Source organism: Chrysemys picta, chromosome 8 (genome assembly GCF_011386835.1).
Source record: "Chrysemys picta bellii isolate R12L10 chromosome 8, ASM1138683v2, whole genome shotgun sequence".
NCBI lineage: Eukaryota > Metazoa > Chordata > Testudines > Emydidae > Chrysemys > Chrysemys picta.
This window is the reverse complement of record NC_088798.1, coordinates 72,162,019-72,183,005: the sequence shown is the minus strand read 5'-3', so window position 1 is coordinate 72,183,005 and position 20,987 is coordinate 72,162,019. Positions and strand designations below refer to the sequence as shown.

Sequence of the window (20,987 nt, the reverse complement as noted above, 5' to 3'; positions counted from 1 at the left end):
TTGTAGTTACTAACTTTGTTTATTCTACCTGAAGCAGTGCATTTGATTTGAAGTGTGTCAGAGACTCCCCTTGGGATAACAAGCCTGGTACATATCAATTTATATGTTAAATTGACAAACTCATATAAGCTTGCAGCGTCCAGCGGGCATCAGTGGACACTGCAAAAAAGACGGTTACTCACCGTTGTAACTGTTGTTCTTCGAGATGTGTTGCTCATATCCATTCCATTAGGTGTGCGCGCGCCGCGTGCACGATCGTTGGAAAATTTTCTACCCTAGCAACACCGGCGGGTCGGCTGTGGAGCCCCCTAGAGTGGCGCCTTCATGGCGCTGAATATATACCCCAGCCGACCTGGCGCCCCCTCAGTTCCTTCTTGCCGGCTACTCCGACTGTGGGGACGGGGGGCGGGTTTGGAATGGATATGAGCAACACATCTCGAAGAACAACAGTTACAACGGTGAGTAACCGTCTTTTCTTCTTCGAGTGCTTGCTCATATCCATTCCATTAGGTGACTCCTAAGCCCAACTTAGGTGGTGGGGTCGGAGTGAGACATTGCTGTGTGCAAAACCGCTGATCCGAAGGCAGCATCGTCCCTGGACTGCTGCACTAGTGCATAGTGAGCTGTAAACGTGTGGACTGATGACCAAACCGCAGCTCTACAAATGTCCTGGATCGGAACTTGCGCCAGGAAAGCAGTCGAGGAAGCTTGGGCCCTCGTGGAATGAGCGGTGAGGTGCGGTGCTGAGACACCTGCCAGGTCGTAGCAAGTCCGGATGCAAGACGTAATCCAAGAGGATAGGCGTTGTGAGGAGACCGGTGAGCCTTTCATTCGGTCGGCCACTGCAACGAAGAGTTGCGTCGTCTTTCTAAAGTGCCTTGTGCGGTCAATATAGAAAGCCAGGGCCCTGCGTACGTCCAGAGAATGCAAACGTTGATCCTGGCGAGTAGCATGTGGTTTAGGATGAAAGACCAGGAGAAATATATCCTGGTTGATATGAAAAGGAGAAACCACCTTAGGGAGAAAGGCAGGATGTGGACGAAGCTGCACTTTATCCTTATGAAAAACTGTGTAAGGGGGCTCGGATGTAAGCGCCCTGAGTTCAGAAACGCGCCTTGCTGAGGTGATGGCTACGAGGAAGGCTGTCTTCCAGGATAGGTACAGAAGTGAACAGGTGGCCAGTGGCTCGAATGGAGGACCTGTGAGCTTGGAGAGAACCAGGTTGAGGTCCCACGTCGGAACGGGCTGACGTTGTTGTGGGTACATCCGGTCTAAGCCCTTGAGGAATCTAACGACCATCGGGTTAGAGAATACCGAAGACGCGAGTTCCCCTGGGTGAAAGGCCGATATAGCGGCCAGGTGAACTCTAATTGAAGATATCGCCAACCCCTGCTGTTTTAGGGAGAGGAGATATTCCAAAATGAGAGGAATAGGTGCCTGTAACGGGGACGTGGCTCGTTGTTCGCACCAACAGGAGAACCGCTTCCACTTGGCCAGGTACGTGGTCCGTGTTGAGGGCTTCCTACTGCTCAGCAGAATCTGTTGGACAGAGTGCGAGCATTGTTGCTCTGCCTGGGTGAACCATGGAGCAGCCACGCCGTGAGGTGGAGTGATTGCAGGTCGGGGTGACGCAGCCGGCCGTGGTCCTGAGAGATGAGATCCGGACATAATGGAAGCGGGATCGGTGTCTGAACCGAGAGTTCCAACAGTGTGGTGTACCAATGTTGTCTCGGCCACGCTGGAGCGACCAGAATTACCTGTGCCTGGTCTCTGCGCAATTTGAGCAGTACCTTGTGGACCAGAGGAAACGGAGGAAAGGCGTAAAACAGGTGGTCTTTCCAGGGAAGGAGAAACGCATCCGAGAGGGAGCCCGGAGCTCGACCTTGCAAGGAGCAGAACACGTGGCACTTCCTGTTGTCTCGAGATGCAAACAGGTCTATCTGGGGAAACCCCCACTTCTGGAAAACAGAATGTATAATGTCCGGACGGATAGACCACTCGTGCGTCTGAAAGGACCTGCTGAGTCGGTCCGCTAAAGTGTTCTGGACTCCAGGGAGGAACGATGCCGTGAGATGGATTGAGTGGGCGATGCAGAAGTCCCACAGGCGAATGGCCTCTTGGCATAGAATTGACGAACGTGCCCCTCCTTGCTTGTTGATGTAAAACATGGCCGTGGTGTTGTCGATGAGAACTAACACACAGCGGCCACGTAGGAGGTTGAGAAATGCCTGGCACGCCAGGCGCACCGCCATCAGTTCCCGAACATTGATGTGCAGGGCTATCTGGGATGCAGTCCACAGGCCCTGGGTATGGTGTTCGTTGAGATGGGCGCCCCAACCCAGAGATGAAGCGTCTGTGACCAGGTGCAGAGAGGGTTGTGGGGCGTGAAATGGCATCCCCTCGCAAACCACATTGCGATCTAGCCACCAGGTGAGGGAGGTCAGGACCGAGTTCGGGACCGTGACCACCATATTCAGGCTGTCCCGATGTGGGCGGTATATTGATGACACCCAGGTCTGGAGTGGGCGAAGCCGAAGTCTGGCATGCCTGGTTACGTACGTGCAGGAGGCCATGTGACCCAGCAGGGTAAGGCACGACCTCACCGTGGTAGTTGGGAAGGCCTTGAGCCCTTGAATGAGGCTCGTGATGGTGCAAAAGCGGTTGTCTGGCAGGATGGCTTGTGCACGTCTGGAGTCTAGAACTGCGCCGATGAATTCTATTCTCTGGGTCGGTGCTAGAGTGGATTTGTCCTTGTTGAGTAGGATGCCCAACTTGTTGAATGTGTGCACTATTATGTGAACGTGAGCTTGCACTTGCTCTCTGGTGCGACCGCGTACCAGCCAGTCGTCTAGGTACGGAAACACCTGTATCCCTTGTCGACGAAGGTACGCTGCCACGACAGCCATACATTTCGTGAACACTCTTGGGGCCGAGGATAGGCCGAAGGGAAGGACTGCAAATTGGTAGTGCACCGTGCTTACCACGAATCGCAGGAAGCGTCTGTGAGGCGGGTAAATTGCGATGTGAAAGTATGCGTCTTTCATGTCGAGGGCGGCGAACCAGTCTCCAGGATCGAGGGAAGGGATAATGGCCCCCAAAGAGACCATGCGGAACTTCAACTTTACTACGAATTTGTTGAGTCCGCGCAAGTCCAAGATGGGTCGCAGACCTCCTTTGGACTTGGGAATGAGGAAGTAACGGGAATAAAATCCCCTGCCCCTTAACTCCACTGGAACCTCCTCTATGGCCCCCATATCGAGGAGCGTAGAAACTTCCTGTATAAGAAGTTGCTCGTGAGAAGGGTCCCTGAAGAGGGACGGGGAAGGGGGGGAGGAGGGGGGAATTGAAGAAAACTGGATAGCGTATCCCCCGTCCACCGTGCGAAGGACCCAACGGTCCGAAGTTATAAGGGACCAAGCACGGTGGAAATGGGAAAGGCGATCCCGAAAGGAGGGGACTGGATCCTGGGGGATGACTGGGGCGCCGTCCTCGACCGCACCTTCAAAAGTTCTGCCTGGGGCCTGAAGGTGGTCTAGGTGGCCCCTGGTTCTGACCGGGTTGAGGGCCGGTCCACCTTCTTCTACCACCTCGCCCTCGCCTCCGGGCCGAGTCCTGTCTCTGACGAGGCGCGGGGGGGGGGGGGAGTAGAAGCGCTGAGGCTGCGGCCTGAATGGCCTGCGCTGAGGACCCGCGACATGCATCCCCAGGGAACGCATGATCGTCCTGGAGTCCTTGAGGCTCTGCAGGAGAGAGTCCGTCTTTTCTGAAAACAACCCCTGTCCTTCGAAGGGTAGATCCTGCAGGGTTTGCTGCAGTTCCTGAGGCAAACCCGAAACCTGGAGCCAGGAGATCCTCCGCATAGCGATACCTGAGGCCAGGGTTCTCGCAGCAGAGTCCGCTATGTCTAAGGAGGCTTGTAAGGAGGTCCGAGCCACCTTCTTACCCTCCTCTACCAGGGCTCCAAACTCCTCCCTGGACTCTTGGGGAACCAACTCCTTGAACTTCCCCATAGAGTTCCAGGAGTTGAAGTTGTAGCGGCTCAAGAGCGCCTGCTGGTTAGCCGCTCTAAGTTGCAGCCCTCCGGCTGAGTAAACTTTACGGCCAAACAAATCGAGGCGCTTAGCCTCCTTCGATTTGGGCACTGCGGCCTGCTGACCGTGCCGCTCCCTTGCGTTCACTGATGCCACCACCAGTGAACACGGCTGAGGGTGGGTATACAAGTACCCGTAGTCCTTGGACGGAACAAAGTATTTTCTTTCCACCCCTCTCGCTGTGGGTGGGATAGAGGCAGGAGTTTGCCATATCGTAGTCGCATTTGCTTGTATTGTGCGGATCAGGGGTAACGCCACCCTCGATGGGGCATCCGCTGCGAGGATATTCACGATGGGGTCGTGCACCTCCACTATCTCCTCCGCCTGCAGGTCCATATTACGGGCCACCCTACGCAGGAGATCCTGGTGAGCCCGAAGGTCTATTGGAGGTGGACCTGTGCACGATGTGCCCGCCACTGCCTCGTCCGGAGAGGAAGAGGAAGATGCCTCCGGTGGTACAGGATCCAAGGGAGGGTCCTGGTCTCCCTGCTCCTGGGCCTGAGCATCACCTGCGCTTGGGTCCTGGCCGTCAGGTGGTGCTGACGCGGAAGCCTCCATGCCCCCTGGCGGAGGCCGAGAGATGGTGGACTCCGGGGCCCTTCTAACGGAGTGGCCCGAGCGAGAGGTCGAAGCTATTGGAGCCCCTTGGGCCTGATGGTACGCCCACGGGGTCCAGAACGACCAGTGAGATGGGCCATGAGTAGGGTCCTCTGTTATCTCCTGCCAATGGCCCAAGTCCTGTTCCTCGGCTTGCCCCTGAGGGGGGTATGCCGATCTCGATAGGTCCTCCGAGGAGCGAGACACCGATCTCGATGGCCATGGCGGTGCCGAGAGCGTCGAGACGAATCCCGTGGGCTGCGGTGCCGCACGGTGCCGGTCCGGAGATGTTCTATCTCCACGCGGTGCCGGCGATCGGTGCCGGGACCGCGACCGGTGCCGATGACCTCACCGGTGCCGGGAGTCGGATCTGGACCTCGACGACGACCTAGAGTAGGCCCGGTGCCGGGAGCGGCCTCTCGACGTCAAGCGTCGATCGTGGCGGTGCCGAGAACTACGTCTCGACGTTGATTGGTGCCGACGATCATAGCGGTGCCGAGACGTAGAGCGGTGCCGCGACGAAGATCTTGGCCGCGAGTACGACCGGTGCAGAGGCGATATTCGGCGCCGGGACTGCGAGCGGCGTGGGGACCTGCTTCGGGACCTGGACCGGTGCCGTGGTTCCAGCCCTTGCGATGGAGGACGCATCAAGGCAGGTTTCCCCCTAGACTGGACCGGGCGAGTCAACGGTGCCGCCGGTGCCGGTGGTTGAGGCGGTGCCGGCTCCGTGAGAGCTATTAAGTCTCTCGCCGCCGCGAAGGTCTCTGGAGTCGACGGGAGGCACTGTATCACCGCCGGTCTCGGTGGAGACGCTATCTGCACCGGACTCAACGGCCTCGGCGCCGGAGTCGACGGTGCTGGAGGCACCTGTTTCCGGTGCTCCACAGGCGGACGCGGCTCTACCCCTGGCACTGGGGGAGCCGGCGTCTTCGGCACAGAGGTCCCCGTCTTATGGGCTTTTTTATGCCCCGGGGATAATGATCGGCGCCGAGGCACTTGTTGTGCTTGCGGTGCCGACGAGGTCCGGTGCCGGGGAGGCTTGTCCGACGCCACTCGCGTGGTCGGCATGGCCGGTGCCGCCGGGGCACTGCGCACCGAGGTGCTAGGTGCCGGGGCCTGACTCGTTGATGGGGCGTCCGGACTAAGTGCCGCCTCCATAAGGAGTTGCCGGAGCCGAAAGTCCCGCTCCTTCTTGGTCCTTGGTCTGAAGGCCTTACAGATCTTGCACTTATCTGTTTGATGGGACTCTCCCAGGCACTTCAGACAGGAGTCGTGCGGGTCGCTCGTGGGCATAGGCTTAGCGCAGGAGGCGCACTGCTTGAAGCCAGGAGCGTTGGGCATGAGCCCGGCCCCGCGGCCGGGGGAGAAAGGGGGAGACGACCCCCTTAATCCCCTGAACTAGTATAACAACTAGAACAAATGAACAATTTTTAACAACTATTTAACTATAAACAACTAGAACTATAACTATAACTGTGAATAACTAACTAAGCTAGGGAGAGTGGAGAACAGCTATGCCGCGCTCCACAGTTCCAACGACCGTCAGGGGTGGTAAGAAGGAACTGAGGGGGCACCGGGTCGGCTGGGGTATATATTCAGCGCCATGAAGGCGCCACTCTAGGGGGCTCCACAGCCGACCCGCCGGTGTTGCTAGGGTAGAAAATTTTCCGACGATCGTGCACGCGGCGCGCGCACACCTAATGGAATGGATATGAGCAAGCACTCGAAGAAGAACGGAGGTTCCTAGGATTGTGTCTGGGACCAGAGATATTGGCTAGTGTCATTCGGTTGCACAATCCAAGCAGCGGCTGGCCAAAAGTGCTCACTCATGTAGCTGGGAGCAGCTTACATGGCAGAGGCTGTGCGTGAACAGCCCAGGTGTGGGGGTTCTCACAGCAGAGCAGGGTAAGGCCGGCTCCCAGAGTCGAGGATTGGAGTGACCTAGCAGATCACCGGTCCAGATAACACCAGGGGAACATCACACAGACAAAGACCCTATTTCTCCACCAATAATTTTTTAATGTAGTTCAATAAATAATGATAGCAGCTCAGATCTGTCAAGCCCATTCAGCCATCTCTTACCTACATACGGGCAGGGCAATGCCACCCTCACCCACATCTCCTTCTACAATGGCAGTGCATTTTCTCTCACCCCTGCTGTCATCATTCCCTCCCTCGCAGCAGGGCAGTCTCCTAGAGTTTTGCTTTCTAAGTAACAAGGAATCTCATGGAATCCTCCCAGGATGGAAAATCTGCATCTCACTGCATGGAACAGGTGCCACCATACAGAAGAGTGGTCTGCTCCACCCTAGGAGAATCTCCCCAGATAGGGCCTCCGAGATTTTGGAAAAGCTTTCTCTGCAGAGGCACTCTGTCCTGCCATCATATCCGCTGTTCCATGAACAGTGAGACTGAAGGAGAAAAAGCATTAGCATGCAAGCTTATGGGTATTAGTGGGGACAGCAGTGTGAAGTAATGATCTCAGGGAGATGCTTCTCTAGCCTGGAGCACTTACTGGTCAGTCACTAAGCCTCCTATTAACATTTCACTCCGCTCCATATCTGGGATCTTCCAAACAGGACAGTGGGTCTCCTTATCAGCTCTGTGCAGTCTGATACCCTTTGAGGACAGGCATTCCATTACTGAGGCAATTGCATCTAGGTTAGGAGCCAGTTCTCAGGAGATAACTGTGCACTGAGGGCCCAAAGATCAGGACTCTGACAAATGAACAAGCCTCCAAGAGTCTAAAGTGTCATGCACTACAGAACTGGGGAATGGCAGCTGCAGTGTGAGAAACACCACCCTGTCCCTATGCACCAGCAACACACTGGTGAACCTGACACATCAACAGAGCAATAAGTTGCCATAGGGCAAGGGGACACTACTACTAAATCCCAATCACTAGTGGAAAGCCTTGATGAATTACTAAGCTATCTTGTGACAGATATCTGAGCTATCATATATACTTGCACTCGTAGCTTGTCCGGCCAATAAATTCCACAAGATCAAATCAGTTTTTTATTTATAGTGCACACTGTGGAGTGCACAGTGTAGGAGGCTCAGCACCACACAAGCCCTTGCTTCATTCATTAACGACCTAGTATGGTGTACAGTGCCTCATGCACTACTATATGGTGTGCAATAAATGAGGTAGGACTTCACAGAAGCCTTTGCCTCATTAATACTACATCTAAACAACTGACTTTCATGATCTCTGTTTGGCACGCAAATAAAAGGAAAAAGTAGTGCAAGATATTATATATGGTCTGGTTGATAGAAGCACCTGTGCTGATCTCAAATACAATATACAAAGGGCCAGCAGAGATACAGCTCTTTAGAGGGTAATTAGGACAGAAGTAGCAGGAGAGAAAGAAAGGCTGGGAGTTCTCCTGCCCCTGTGACCTTTGCAGCAGCATGAACCTGTCTGAATCAGAGCTGAGTCTGGGGATGGAATAATGAGGCTCCCAGCAGTAAATGTCAGTTCAGAAACAAGCATTTGACCCTCCAGAAGAAGAGGAAAAGAGTAGAAAAACTAGGGAGACCAAGGCCATAACTGTCTGGCTCTAAGACAGACAAAGCAGCAGGCACAACACAGACCTCACCAAAGCAGGGCAGGCACAAAGATGCAGGTAGATTTTTATTATCTGAGGTAACGCAAAGTAGCACTGCTCGGATAAGCAAGTGTAGTGATGAGTGTGCTGTCTAGTGTTGGGGCAGGAGTTGTGTTTGACAAGCAATGAAGCAAATAATGGAAGCTGAGGAAACCCTGGTGATCCAAAAAACTTTCCCACACACAGAAACACAGTCATCCACAGCACTAACAATGTCTGTGCACATTCAAGCTGTGCAAAACAAGCCTGCTGCTCCTAGCTCCCACAGAGCTCTGCAGCAGCTGTTCACAGCCAGTTATTCCAGGCCTGCAGAGCCAACAGGATCCACCTCAGGGCCCACAGAATACCGACCCCCTCCCAGTCAATCACTTCTGGGCCCATCTATACACAAAATTTGGAAGAGCAGAGCAAGGGTTCAATTATTTTGCTTCAGAGACAGAAGTGCTTGAATGAAGGGGCAGACAGATACAGAGCATGTGTTCTCAAACCCCCATACCCACAGCATGGAGATGGCCCTGGAAATGGAATCCAGCCCACATGTCTCCAGTGTTTGGGGGTCTGTTAAACAGTCGGAGATAAACTCCTTTAACTCAAGTCTCACTCCTGCTGGCAGACGAACCCACACCTGCAGGGTGACACCCACAAATTTTCCCTCTAAAACACTTGCCACCTACATGTGGGAAATGACCAAGGCATGCACGATAGCTTCCCACCCCAAGTGGGCAGAGGAAGAGCAGGGAGGAGAAATCATGGTGAGGAGACAGGCAGAAAAGCCACATGAGAAAGAAAGAGCAAGAGAGCATTAGAGAGAGACATTTACAAAGAATGAAGTATTGGAGAAACAGGAATGAAGGAAAGTGACACTGACGAAGCCAGCAAGGGCCAGTAGAGCGGAGGGGATGGGCTCACAGGGGCTGCCTCAAACAAAGTTTGCTTTACTTATGATTGCATGCTGGTTTCACTATTAAAAAAAATGACCTGAAACTGCCCTGGCTTTGGATAGAGAAGGGACATTCTTCAAGCCCCTCTAGACCAGTTTTGTTTTCCTTTAAAAGAACCAGTAGGAATATTACTGAATCCTTATGCCAGAGCTACAATCGGAGTAGTACAGGCTCACACACACTCAGCTTGGAGAGGACAACAAAGGGTCCCCTCAAAACTACACTTAACAGAAGTGGTTTGCTCATAGGTGTCCAACCCCATTTGAAACCTACGCTAATGAGGTGAGCTAATTCACCCCCCACATACATGCACACACAGAGATTAAAGGCCTTCCTCTGCTGGGCTGGTGGCCAAGGTATGTCAGATCAGATCAGGTAAACAATGCAATCCAAACAGAAGGACAAGGGCTCTCCCTTTCTCTCACTTGCCATGAAGAGCTGAGCTGCACTGCAGGTACTGGAGCGTGAGCCACAGCTCTTGCGTTCAGCGACAGCAGGCACCAGCACTCCCCAAACACATCAATTTTTCGGCAGGTTTTCACAAAGGTGGATTGTGCTTACATGTGTTTGCAATTACCAGCTTCGGCGGTGGGGCTGGCAGGGCTTTTATCACAGTGTTGTGGGCAATGAGATGGGAGTGACCTGAAATATTCATGATCGGGGACTGAGTTTGTCCCACTTTGGGAAAGTGATATCAGCATCCCATCCGCTACCCCACTTTATCTTGAGGAGGGAAGAGTACACAGCACCCTAAAATCCAAAGGGCCTTCCCTTTCCACTTTCCTGGTGTTCTATTGCTCAGACAGAGAGCAACAGGGACTAAGTAGAACACAAAACATCCCAGGAAAATTTGAATCCAAAGTAGAAGAGATTTGTGAGCAGCATGTTTCAGAATACACAGGCACCAGCCTCTAAAGGGTTTTATTAAGAAACTGTCTCTCTTCAGGTTTTGAACTACTGCCCATCGTTGTAGTATATAGAAGAGATGAGCAACAGCAAAGTCTCTAGTGGACTTCTTGAAGTCTCTGGCTTCTCTCACCTTTCAGGTAACAGGAAAGACTCTGCTTAGGGTAGGTATTTTTTCTATTTAAGGATGGAGATTGGGTGGTTGATATTGCAAGTGTCTCTGTTGTTATGGTGGAAAAAAACAGTTCAATTTCTGCATTTAATAATACCCCAAATAGCTTCTGTTTACAAGGGCTTAGTGCTATGAATGCTGTGCCACACTGGAAGAGGATTCCATGGTACCAGGTTCCTGTATGACACAGATCATTGCTGGTAATGGACTTCAGGAACAGGTCCAAAGTGGTAGTGAAACCTGCACAGCACATAGACCCTGATCTGTAGGGGAACAGACATTCAGAAGGCTGTATTCTGCAGTTACCTGCAATAAAGAGAGCCCTCCTACCAACTGCTGATATGGAAGTATGCCCAGGACTGAGAAGCACAATCCTAACATAAGCTCTCAGCTTCAGTAATTTCACCTCAGCCAGCATACATTAACCTCCTCCTTGTCAAAACCTCTCAATGAATTTTGTATCTGTTTTATTTGCAAAGAAAAAAAACATTCTCTTTTTTGGGAGCGGGGCAAAGGAGTACCCTGGGATCAGTGTTAATAGTCCTGACAAGGTATCCTGTTTGCATATCGTCTATCTTCACATGCTGTCACAACAATAGCTGTTAGGATGGAGCACAGCTACAAACCCTCTCCTCAGAACAGAGGCAAATTCCCTGTAATAGATGGGAATTGGAGCTCCTGGAAGAGGGAGGGAAAGGAAACATCACTCAACACTCTTGGACAGGAGCTGTCTCCCCCACACAATGGCTTCCTGGCTCGACACCACCTCTTCTATCACACTGCGCAGCTCCAAGGAATTTTGACGTCCCAACACAAAATGATGAGAGCCCAAAGGGAGGAGTGAAGCTGGGACCCCAGGACACTGCTGCCCTCAGCATTCCATTTGTGTTTCAGTTCATTTTGGAATCAGTTGAGAAAGCAACTGATTTATCATGAGCAACCTCACAGTTCAAGCTTGTGAAATTTTCACAGGCTGCAAGTCTCTGAGGAGAAGAACCTGCCTTGGTACAGACAGAGGAGAGTGCCTTGCCTTCCATTTGCTTTTAGCTCCATAAATATTAAATAGTTTTGAAAGATATTCTGCATAAAGCACTCAGTGAGATGGGGAAGAGAGCCTCAGCATCCACCTGTTAGAGCAGGAGAAAGGAAAGGAGAGATGCCAGCCACTGGGACGAGTGGACAGCCAGTTAATGCACACTAAACACTCTACAAACCTCTCTGCAAACTGTCCGAGGGGGAGCCCCTTCCATTCACCCTATTCTGCGTGCACCATATTTCTCTTAGTATGGGAAGTTGCAGAAATGAAGCATGGGATTAGAAAAGTCGATAGGAAAGTCCACTGGGGCCCAGAGCCCAAGATCTGATAAGGCAGCCTATGAATGTTCAGCATACTGCCACCTCTCTGATTAACAGTGACAGGCACACCAGGAATGGATGGCAAGTGTCAGTGGGTACAAGCATGCTGGTTGGGCAGCTCAGCCATCGCTCTTCCTGCCAAACCACTCACTTCCCTGAGAGAGATATTAAAAACAAGACCCCCAGTATTTAAATAATTGAACTGTCATCAGCTGTCTGACTGACTAGTTGAAAGAAAAGTCAGGGAAAGCTGGAGTCACTGAAGCATGGGAAAAAGAGAGAAAAGGGGAAAGAGGAAGGGAAAAGACATTCTGCTGACATCTCATTCCAAGACTCATTTTACATACACAGGAGAGATTCTTCTTTACCCTCTGGGTAGAAATGATTAAACTTTTCTTTCAAAGTGTGGCAGCTGAAAGGAAGGAGCGGAGTTAAATATTTCACAGGCAAGTGCAGGATGTGGGGGTGGGGGGAGGAAGATGGCCAAGTGCAGTTTGTACCTTTCAGAGAGCAGGACACAGCGTACTGCCAAACCCATTAAACAGAACTAAGTGCAGCTGTGTAGTTTTAATTGAAAGCCAGTTAAAAATTAAAGAGTGCCCTGCTCATATTAAAGTGGAGTCTACCTGTGGAGTAGTGTGTGAGGTGCCTCTTTGGGGAGCTTTAATGCCTAATAGAGATGTTCACTCATTCAGCACAGTTAGAAAAGTGTTTGTAAAGACTGGCCTATGCACTGCTTTTGAGGATCCCAACCTTCCCTAAACTAGCAGTCAGACTCTGACTTAAAACACTAGGGATACTTTGGGGGGGGGGCAAGGGGAAGGGATAGCCCAATGGTTTGAGCATTGGCCTGCTAAACCCAGGGTTGAGAGTTCAATCCTTGAGGGGGCCATTTAGGGATTTGGGGCAAAAATCTGTCTGGGGATTAGTCATTGGACTCAATGACCTCCAGAGGTCCCTTCCAACCCTGATATTCTAAGAACTGTTTCCTGACATGACAAGCCCTGAATGCTAGAAACAGAGGAACTGTGAAGTCTCATTACAACAACTACTTAGGAGGGAGGGAGTGTCCCTGCTGACTTCAGATCATTTCTAAAAGAGGCTCTGAGGCCACTGGTGAAAGAGGGTCAGACCCTTTCAACAGACAAGTCCAGGAATCCTTCCTAAAAGGCATGGGGGTTTCTATACAAGAGAGCAGCTCAGTCAGGGCAAGGGTGGTTAGGAGGTAGAATGGGAAGGAGTATTTGCCATTGCAAGTACAGAATCTGCTAGCCTGCCACCTAAATGCCTGCAGTCACCAGACATGTGAGTATGAGACTGGAACCCACAGAGGTGGCAGTGAGAGTTTGGGAAAATGGACTAATAGAGATCCCACAAGCACAACTGAGGAAAATTCATACAACAACCAAACCCTCCTCCCTTCACCCAGAATGCACTCTTTGGTAATCATAACAATGAGAGTGCAGCCTGTCGGCCAGCACAAGACTAATCCATTCATCTGCAGAGAAAGCAGAAAGAGCCAGTATCACCCAGGACAACGCAAGGCTTTGAAAGACAATCATCTGGGGGAGAAGACCAAAGAAAGCACGATACAGCACTGATGGACTCCAGCAGTCCACTGCCACCCTCCCAAACCGAGTATTGCTGCCCCCTTCCTCTGACAGAAACAATATGCAATCCTGGGAGGATTATCTGCCCTCTTCCTAGGTGGGACATATCCTGGACATGTGGCATTAGAAGAGCATCAATGACAGGAAAGAGTGGGCCTTCCTCTGCCCTATTAACTGGGTGAAGGTACCTCTTAGGGAAGGGATAGGAGCTCCCTCATCACCTCGTTCAAGGCAATTACTCCAAACCTGTGCAAGGTTTTCACTCATTTGGGACTATGACTGCCCAGATGCCTTTGCAAGAGCAGCTGTGAAAATTGTGCTCAGCTCAGGCAGCTGAGAGGGAACGAAGGGGGAACATCTGAGAGTGGCATGCCAGCAGTAGGCAGCATCCTGAGACTGGCCAGGTCTCCTGTGAGCAGCCAACGAGGTTGGACAGGGTTTCATTGCAGCATTGAGGGAACTTTTCTGTTATGCAAATGTGTGAGTCACTTCCTGAAAGCTGCCAGAGGCACCTAGCAGCCTGTCAAGCTTCTTATTGAAACAAATTGAAGTGCAGCCTGGCACCATCAGATCAGCTAAAGAGGAAAAATTATACTGTCTATAAATATGCTAATTCTGCTGGGGAAGGGGAGAGGGACAGAGGGTTTGAAGCTGTGCTTATTAGCTCCACTCATCAGGGGTCGAGATGAACATCTAAATAAAACAAAGAAGCAGAGAGGAGATGAAGCAGCCAATTTATCAGCCAAGCTGCAATCTCAATCGGCAACATGACAAACTCTTCCATCCATTGTACCCCATCCAGGCAGGGGCCCTGCACTACAGACAAAGGTAGGGGAAAAGATTCATCTCACACTTCAGAGGGGGATCTGGCACCCCAACTACAGACATGAAGCCCAAAGAGAGGAGGAGGAAGAGTAATATTTCACCCTTACAGACAAAGAGCGCGTGTGTGTGTGCGCGTGTTTGTTTGTTTTTCACCCCCAATACAGACGAGGCGTTACACAGAGGGGAGAGCAAAGGCCCAGAAGAAACAAGGAGACCTCAGTTCGAGGTAAAGCTTCAGAGAGGACACAGTTGGCAAACACCTGCAGTTAGGTGACTGCTGCATCAGTTAGAGAAGGAACTCATGGTGGGGGAACCCTGTAACTACATAATATGGTAACATCACTGCTACACTAGACAGAAAATAGGGGGCGTGGGGTGGAAGCAAAATCTGTGCATCCTGTTCTCAACTCCTTTAAAAGGATGAGAGTTGAGGGAAAGGGAGCCTGGGGCTCATGGAGGAGCCCGACACATACTTGGGTAAGAGTATGAGAATTTCAGCTGTATTTGACAAGTAAATCAAACACTCAGGAACCATCACTAATACTATTGCAGTAAGAGGGGAAAGGCCTGCTAATGGACGGAAACTACTTCCAGCATCCTCTTTCTGAGGTTCCCCCAGGCTAGTCACCCCATCCTAAGGAACCTTTTCATTGAGCAGTAATCACTTCCTCCTCTCAGCAGAATTGCTTTTCAGATGGTAGAGTCTCCCCAAAGCAGTCTCAGACAGGTTGATGCTACTCACCCTTGGAGGCTGCAGGTAGCGGCCCAATGAATCCACAGAACAGGAAGCAGGGCGAGGAGAGGGGAAAAGAAAATTAGACCAAGTGGACAATAATAATAATTATAATATAATAGTAATAATATATGGAGATATCCTATCTCCTAGAACTGGAAGGGACCTTGAAAGGTCATCAAGTCCAGCCCCCTGCCTTCACTAGCAGGACCAAGTACTGTTTTTGCCCCAGATCCCTAAGTGGCCCCCTCAAGGATTGAACTCACAACCCTGGGTTTAGCAGGCCAATACTCAAACCACTGAGCTATCCATACCTCCCCAATACCACATCCTAGAATGAACTTCTCCTACCTCACATGTTCCCATTCCAGCACAGTGCTCAAATGCCAAAGAAAAGGATCACAAAATCACCATGAAAAGACTGGTCTATCAAGGCATTCAACTGCCAACTGAGAAGTCCTCCTTGCCTAACTTCCCTCCACTACATGGCAGATAGCCTCTTGGCAGCTAGCTCCTTTGTATTCCTTCTGAATAAAGTTATGCATTCCCAGATCCCTCCCACTCTTCAATGCTGACTGAAGAAGCTGGAGTGACACCGCACACAGCACTTACACTTAGTCTGGGCAGAGAAGGTGAGCGTTAGCTTGGCAAAGAGCTCATCGTTCTCAAATCGATCTTCTTTTACCTTGGTCCAGAAACAGTCCTGGGAGAGCTCCTCTGCCACAATCTGTAGGGGGAGACAAAGCACGATGCACGGTCAAAATTTGTGTGTACACATACACAGCTTACAGGGGATCTCATCCCACCTCCCTGTTTGTTCCTTTAACATCTTTCAATGGGTCCAGATCCTCCTCTCTTACTCTTTGCAGGTGCCCCAAAGACCTCTGTCCTTGGCCCCCTCCTCTTTCCCTTTATACATTCTCTCAGGGTGATCTTTCGTCTCAGTTTCAACTACCGTCTTAGAACCAATGACTCACAAATCAACTTGTCCACCCTACCTGCTTCCCTCCTTCCAGCCCCTTAACTCAGTCTGTGTCCATCTCCCCCCAGATGTCTTACCATCAAACTTAAATGAAACATGGCTAAATATGAACCCCTCAATTTTCCTCCAAAACCCTCACTAGTCTTTCTAGTCTTACTGTTGACAGTACAGTCATCCTGTTACTGGGGCCCATATTCTGTGGGTCATCTTTGACAACTCCCCTGCCTTAACTCACACATCCAGGTTGTGTCCAGATTTTGCCAGGCCTTTCTCCATAACCCCTTTAAGATCCCGCATTTCCTTTCTAGCCCACAGCTAAAATGCTCATCCTGGTCATCACCATCTTCTGTCCTGGCGATTGCAATCTTCTTCTCGCCAGTCCCTCTGAAACCCACATTTCACCTCTCCAGCCCACACCAAATGTAGCTGCTGAGATCATATTCTGTACCAGTCATTCTTCCCATGTCTCTCCCCTACACACTCTGAATCCTTCTATTGGCCCGCTCTTTTCCAGGGAGGGAGGAGAAGTGGAGTGGCAGCGGCGCGCTCAAGGAGGAGGCGGCGGAGGTAGAGGTGAGTTGGGGCGGGGAGCGGTTCCTCTCCCTACCCCGATATAACGCGGTCTCACCTATAACACAGTGAGATTTTTTGGCTCCCGAGGACCGCGTTATATCAGGGTAGAGGTGTATTACACTGCTTCCCACAACAATGCCAGCCTTGTGTCTTCTTTTACAACAACAGCATTTTCCATGCCACTCTTCCCCTGAACTGACCCCTCAGAGCCTCTACATTCTCATTCAAATCACTTCTCAAGAGCTACTTCTACCATGCCCTCTCTACAAGAAGTTAAATAACTAACATTACACTGAGAGGCCTGTGGGGATAGTTTAAAGTACATATTTGGACTGTATGTTTTATCCCTCTCCACCACTCATCTTAAGCTACTTGACTTCTTGTATTGTAAGCTCTTAAGGTCAGAGACTGTCTCTCTATGGAAATGAGACAGCATCTGGAACTGTAAGGGCACAATCAAAATACAAGCAGTGGATACAATTACCACTACAACCACCATCACCACCAGAAAGTCTGTTCCTACTAGTAATTCTGCCTCTTTTATCAGCACCAGCACATTAGGCCGTAAAGCTGAAAGAGGACGACCCCAGTAACACTTCCACATTGTCGACGAGGAGCAAACAGGTTCAACATTTGTTACTGTTTGACCTCCACACAGCTCTGCTAATGCTCCACAATCCTGGCCTGTAGCACACCAGGATATCCCAGACCTTGGATTACACACAGTTCTGCCAATTCACCTATATTCTGATCTGCAGAAGACTTGTTCTTAGTCTAGTCCTGGGTCCTCATACTGCTTTGCCAATTCCAATTTTGGGCCTCTCCTGAGCAGACAAGGTCAATTGGGCTCAACTGCACATCAATTTTGTGATACATACACATGATCACTGAGACCACCAAACTTGGCTACAGTTCTGGCTGAAAAGGATTTGAATGCAGATCCTCCAAAGTGGAAGGCTAGTATATTAACCCACTGAGCTATTACATGCAACGTTTCTGTGCTAATAAACCAAATAAGCATGCAGCAGGAAAGAGGAGGCCAGCCTCCTTGCTATGCCCACAGGCTCTCTGGTGCCAGCTTGACTGGGCTGTGCACACTTGCTGCCTGCTTGTGGTAGACATTAGCATGGCAACAATTCTGCTCACACACATATTCACTATCTTTGTCCCGGTTCAAAAAAAACCAAACCCAAACACCTGGGAGAAAAATTTTAATTTAAATGACAAAGCAGACTGTGCTTTCTACAGCAGGGTAATTATCTACTGCTTGCATATTTTAGAAGGGTTGTGATTATTAAATTGGTTGTTACCATGGTGCTGCCTTCAAAACACCTCCCCCAAGGCAGAGGGCAGAAAACATTCAATAAATAATACAAGTGAAATTAAATGAAATTAAACACCACAGAGTCCATTAATCAGCAGCTGCAGGCTAAAGAGGAAACAGAATGCTCCTTGGCATCACTCCAGCACAGGGACACTGCTACATTACAGGGGAGGCCTGATCCACAAAGAAGCTCTTGCTCTCCATTAGCCACCAGACACCCCTGGTTCCTCAGGTGGTTTCCTCTCCCCTCCCCTCATACACCACAGAGGATGCCTGATAAAGTCACACATTTCTGAAGGATGGAGAGAATATGGAGTGGGCGACAGCACCTGGCACAGAACGGTGCTGGAAGATAGGTTAGCAGGTCTTACCTTAGACCAATTAGGTCTCCGCAGCTGCACCTCTGGCTTATATTGTTTCTTTGGAGCCAATCCATAGGGGAGAGCTGGAGGTGCAGGGGCTCCCCAGCTCCCGAACCCAGGGGGCGGAGGAGGGGCACCCATTCCTGGAGGAGGCGGTGGGATCCCAGGACCTCCAGGGAGCGGAGGGGGAGGGGGCGGGATCCCAGGACCACCAGGGAGCGGAGGGGGAGGAGGCGGGAACGCAGCCGCCCCAGGGAGCGGCGGGGGAGGCGGTGGGAACGCAGCCGCCCCAGGGAGCGGCGGGGGAGGCGGGGGAGGCGGTGGGACCGCAGTCGGCCCAGGGAGCGGCGGGGGAGGCGGTGGGACCGCAGTCGGCCCAGGGAGCGGCGGGGGAGGCGGTGGGACCGCAGTCGGCCCAGGGAGCGGCGGGGGAGGCGGTGGGACCGCAGCCGCCCCAGGGAGCGGCGGGGGAGGCGGTGGGACCGCAGCCGCCCCAGGGAGCGGCGGGGGAGGTTGGGCAGATGCAGCTTTAGAAGAGATAGCAGCAATTTCCCTCTTAGTATCTTCAAGCTCCTTCGATAACTCAACGATCTGAAGAAAGAAGAGCAAAACAAGCAAAATTAGCAGAGTATCTAATTCCCAGCCCTGTAGGGCAGATAGGAGACCATATCTAAAACAATATCATACTTGTGGACTAGTAATTTTTTAAGGTCCTACTCTCTTCATCACAGGTCATTAGCATGAGAATTACTGGTACCCTACTGAATGCTGTTATCTATGTGTTTTCTCCATATACTGTACCTTTGAGAGAGTGGATGTAAGTCCTCCTACAACCAGATGGATGCAGGAAAATGTAAATTTCATGTGATACCACTGTCCACTAAGCAGGCTGCACTGCAGTAGCAAGCAGAATCGGGTCAGCTAACAGTGCAAGTTACAGTAAATAACAAATAAAAACAAATAGTAGAAATAAGTCTCAGAGAGACTGTCCTGAGTGCTGTTATAATAATCGGGATGGAGCAGGCCTACTCCAGTTGTGAGCTCAGTTGCTGGAAAGTGGGTGAAAGTTGATAAAACATTACAATAACCTATAACAATTAATGTTGATAGAGCAACGTACAAAAAGGAGACAAAGTCTGGATGAGTTTTTAACATGGAGGGCTAGTGATAGGATGCAAGGACTGTGTTGATGTCATGAACTATAAACAAGAATGGAATCAGAAATTAACAGATCAAAATCGGTGTGTTAGAAATTAGTCTAACTAGTGGACAAGAGTCCTGAGAACCTCAATAAAAAAAGCCGTATTTCCCCCACCTTTTCCAACCTCTTCTCTCCTTTTTATGTCTGTCTGCTGAGAAAGTAAACACTATTGACGGCAACAATTAACTCAAAATTCAGTGACAGAACTAAACCTTTTTTCTCCATTAAGGAGGATTATTAGCCTCTCTCTGAAAAAGGGACTTTTGCTAAGTTTGGATTAAGTTTGGTTTGCATAACTACTCTATTTAAATTTAAATGCTTTATGTTTTGTTTCTGATTATTTTTCTCTTGTGTATCCCAATCAAAAATCTTCCAAATCTTGGCATGAAGTTTCTAACATGTTTGTGATGGGACTAGGCAAGCTGAGGTCTCTGCCCTCAAAACCCCAAACCAAACCATGTATAACTGTTCGGTGTTTTACAGTGACAGAGTTGTGTCTTTGGGCCCTCTTATTCCATCGAAATTAACATAGCAATTAATTTTCAACCCAAGAGGAAGCAGGGCATGAGCACTAGGTTGGTGGAAGGAGACCTAGCATGGCAGAGAGGGACCTGAAGAAAACTAATTAACACATAAACATAACCTTTGCTAATGCTCGTGTGTGTCAGGCCAGATGGGAAGACAAGAAGAATGCTCTGGGGTCTCAGGATTAGGACACTGGACTGGAACTCAGAAAATGCATGCTCTAGTCCAAGCTCTGTCACCAACAATGGGCAATTTAATGGTGTGATACTAAGCACCCCTATATTCACACCCTACACACTATTGTAATAATCTTTGTACAAAATAGGTCTTGGAAGATATCCTCTGAAAACTAATAACTTATTGATTATTAATATTCTTGCGTGATGTATGTATGCAGTGGGCATTAAGAGTTCTGAATATGTGCTGTAATTATAAATAACGTGTGTGTAAACCATGTGTATTGGGGGAGTTGTTAATCTGTTCTATTCTAAATGAAGAAATGTGTGTTTACCTCAATTTACATATAAGCAATAAACAGACCCAGCAAGCTAACAAGGGATGGAGGCAAACCTCACACTAACAAGTGGGGGAGAAGATAGCATGGAGTCTACACTCACCAGGAGAGAAGCAGCTTGATCTCCTTTACTTTTCAGAAGGATTCATTTCAAAGGTTTACTTGTATATAAAGATGGGTGGGGGAGGGGGCTGAAGCTCAAGTGATAAGCAACTGAATCAATTAATTGTACACAATATTACTGTATTACAAAAAGTGTATAGAGTGAGATTTTTTCCTCAAAGCTAATGACACACAGATTAATATTGTGAAATGTATGTATTAACACCATATAAAGAATTATGGATACTCCTTAATATTAGGCGGTACAGTCTGCCCAGACAGGAGGGAATGTCACAGCTACCTACCTGTCTCCTATGTAAATTCAGCATGGTGGAATCAGAAACAATGGAAGCCCCATTTCATAGAATCATAGGACTGGAAAGGACCTAAAGAGGTCATCTAGTCCAGTACCCTGCACTCATGGCAGGAGTAAATACTATCTAGACCAGGGGTAGGGAACCTATGGCACGCGTGCCGAAGGTAGCACGCAAACTGATTTCCAGTGGCACTCACACTGCCCGGGTCCTGGCCACCGGTCCGGGGGGCTCTGCATTTTAATTTA

The 20,987-nt window shown here is 50.1% G+C and overlaps 1 protein-coding gene across 3 annotated transcripts in view; it reads right to left on the bottom strand.

The window, feature by feature from the left end:
• The window catches only part of DIAPH1 (diaphanous related formin 1), a 163,342-nt gene that overhangs the window by 54,046 nt on the left and 88,309 nt on the right, over positions 1–20,987 (bottom strand). For all 3 annotated transcript variants that reach the window (XM_065554810.1, XM_065554809.1, XM_065554808.1), the window contains 2 exons: positions 18,093–18,674; positions 15,455–15,569 (listed from right to left, as the gene is read on the bottom strand). In XM_065554810.1, coding sequence (XP_065410882.1) covers positions 15,455–15,569; positions 18,093–18,674 — 697 coding nt within the window. The remainder of the gene's footprint in view (positions 1–15,454; positions 15,570–18,092; positions 18,675–20,987) is intronic.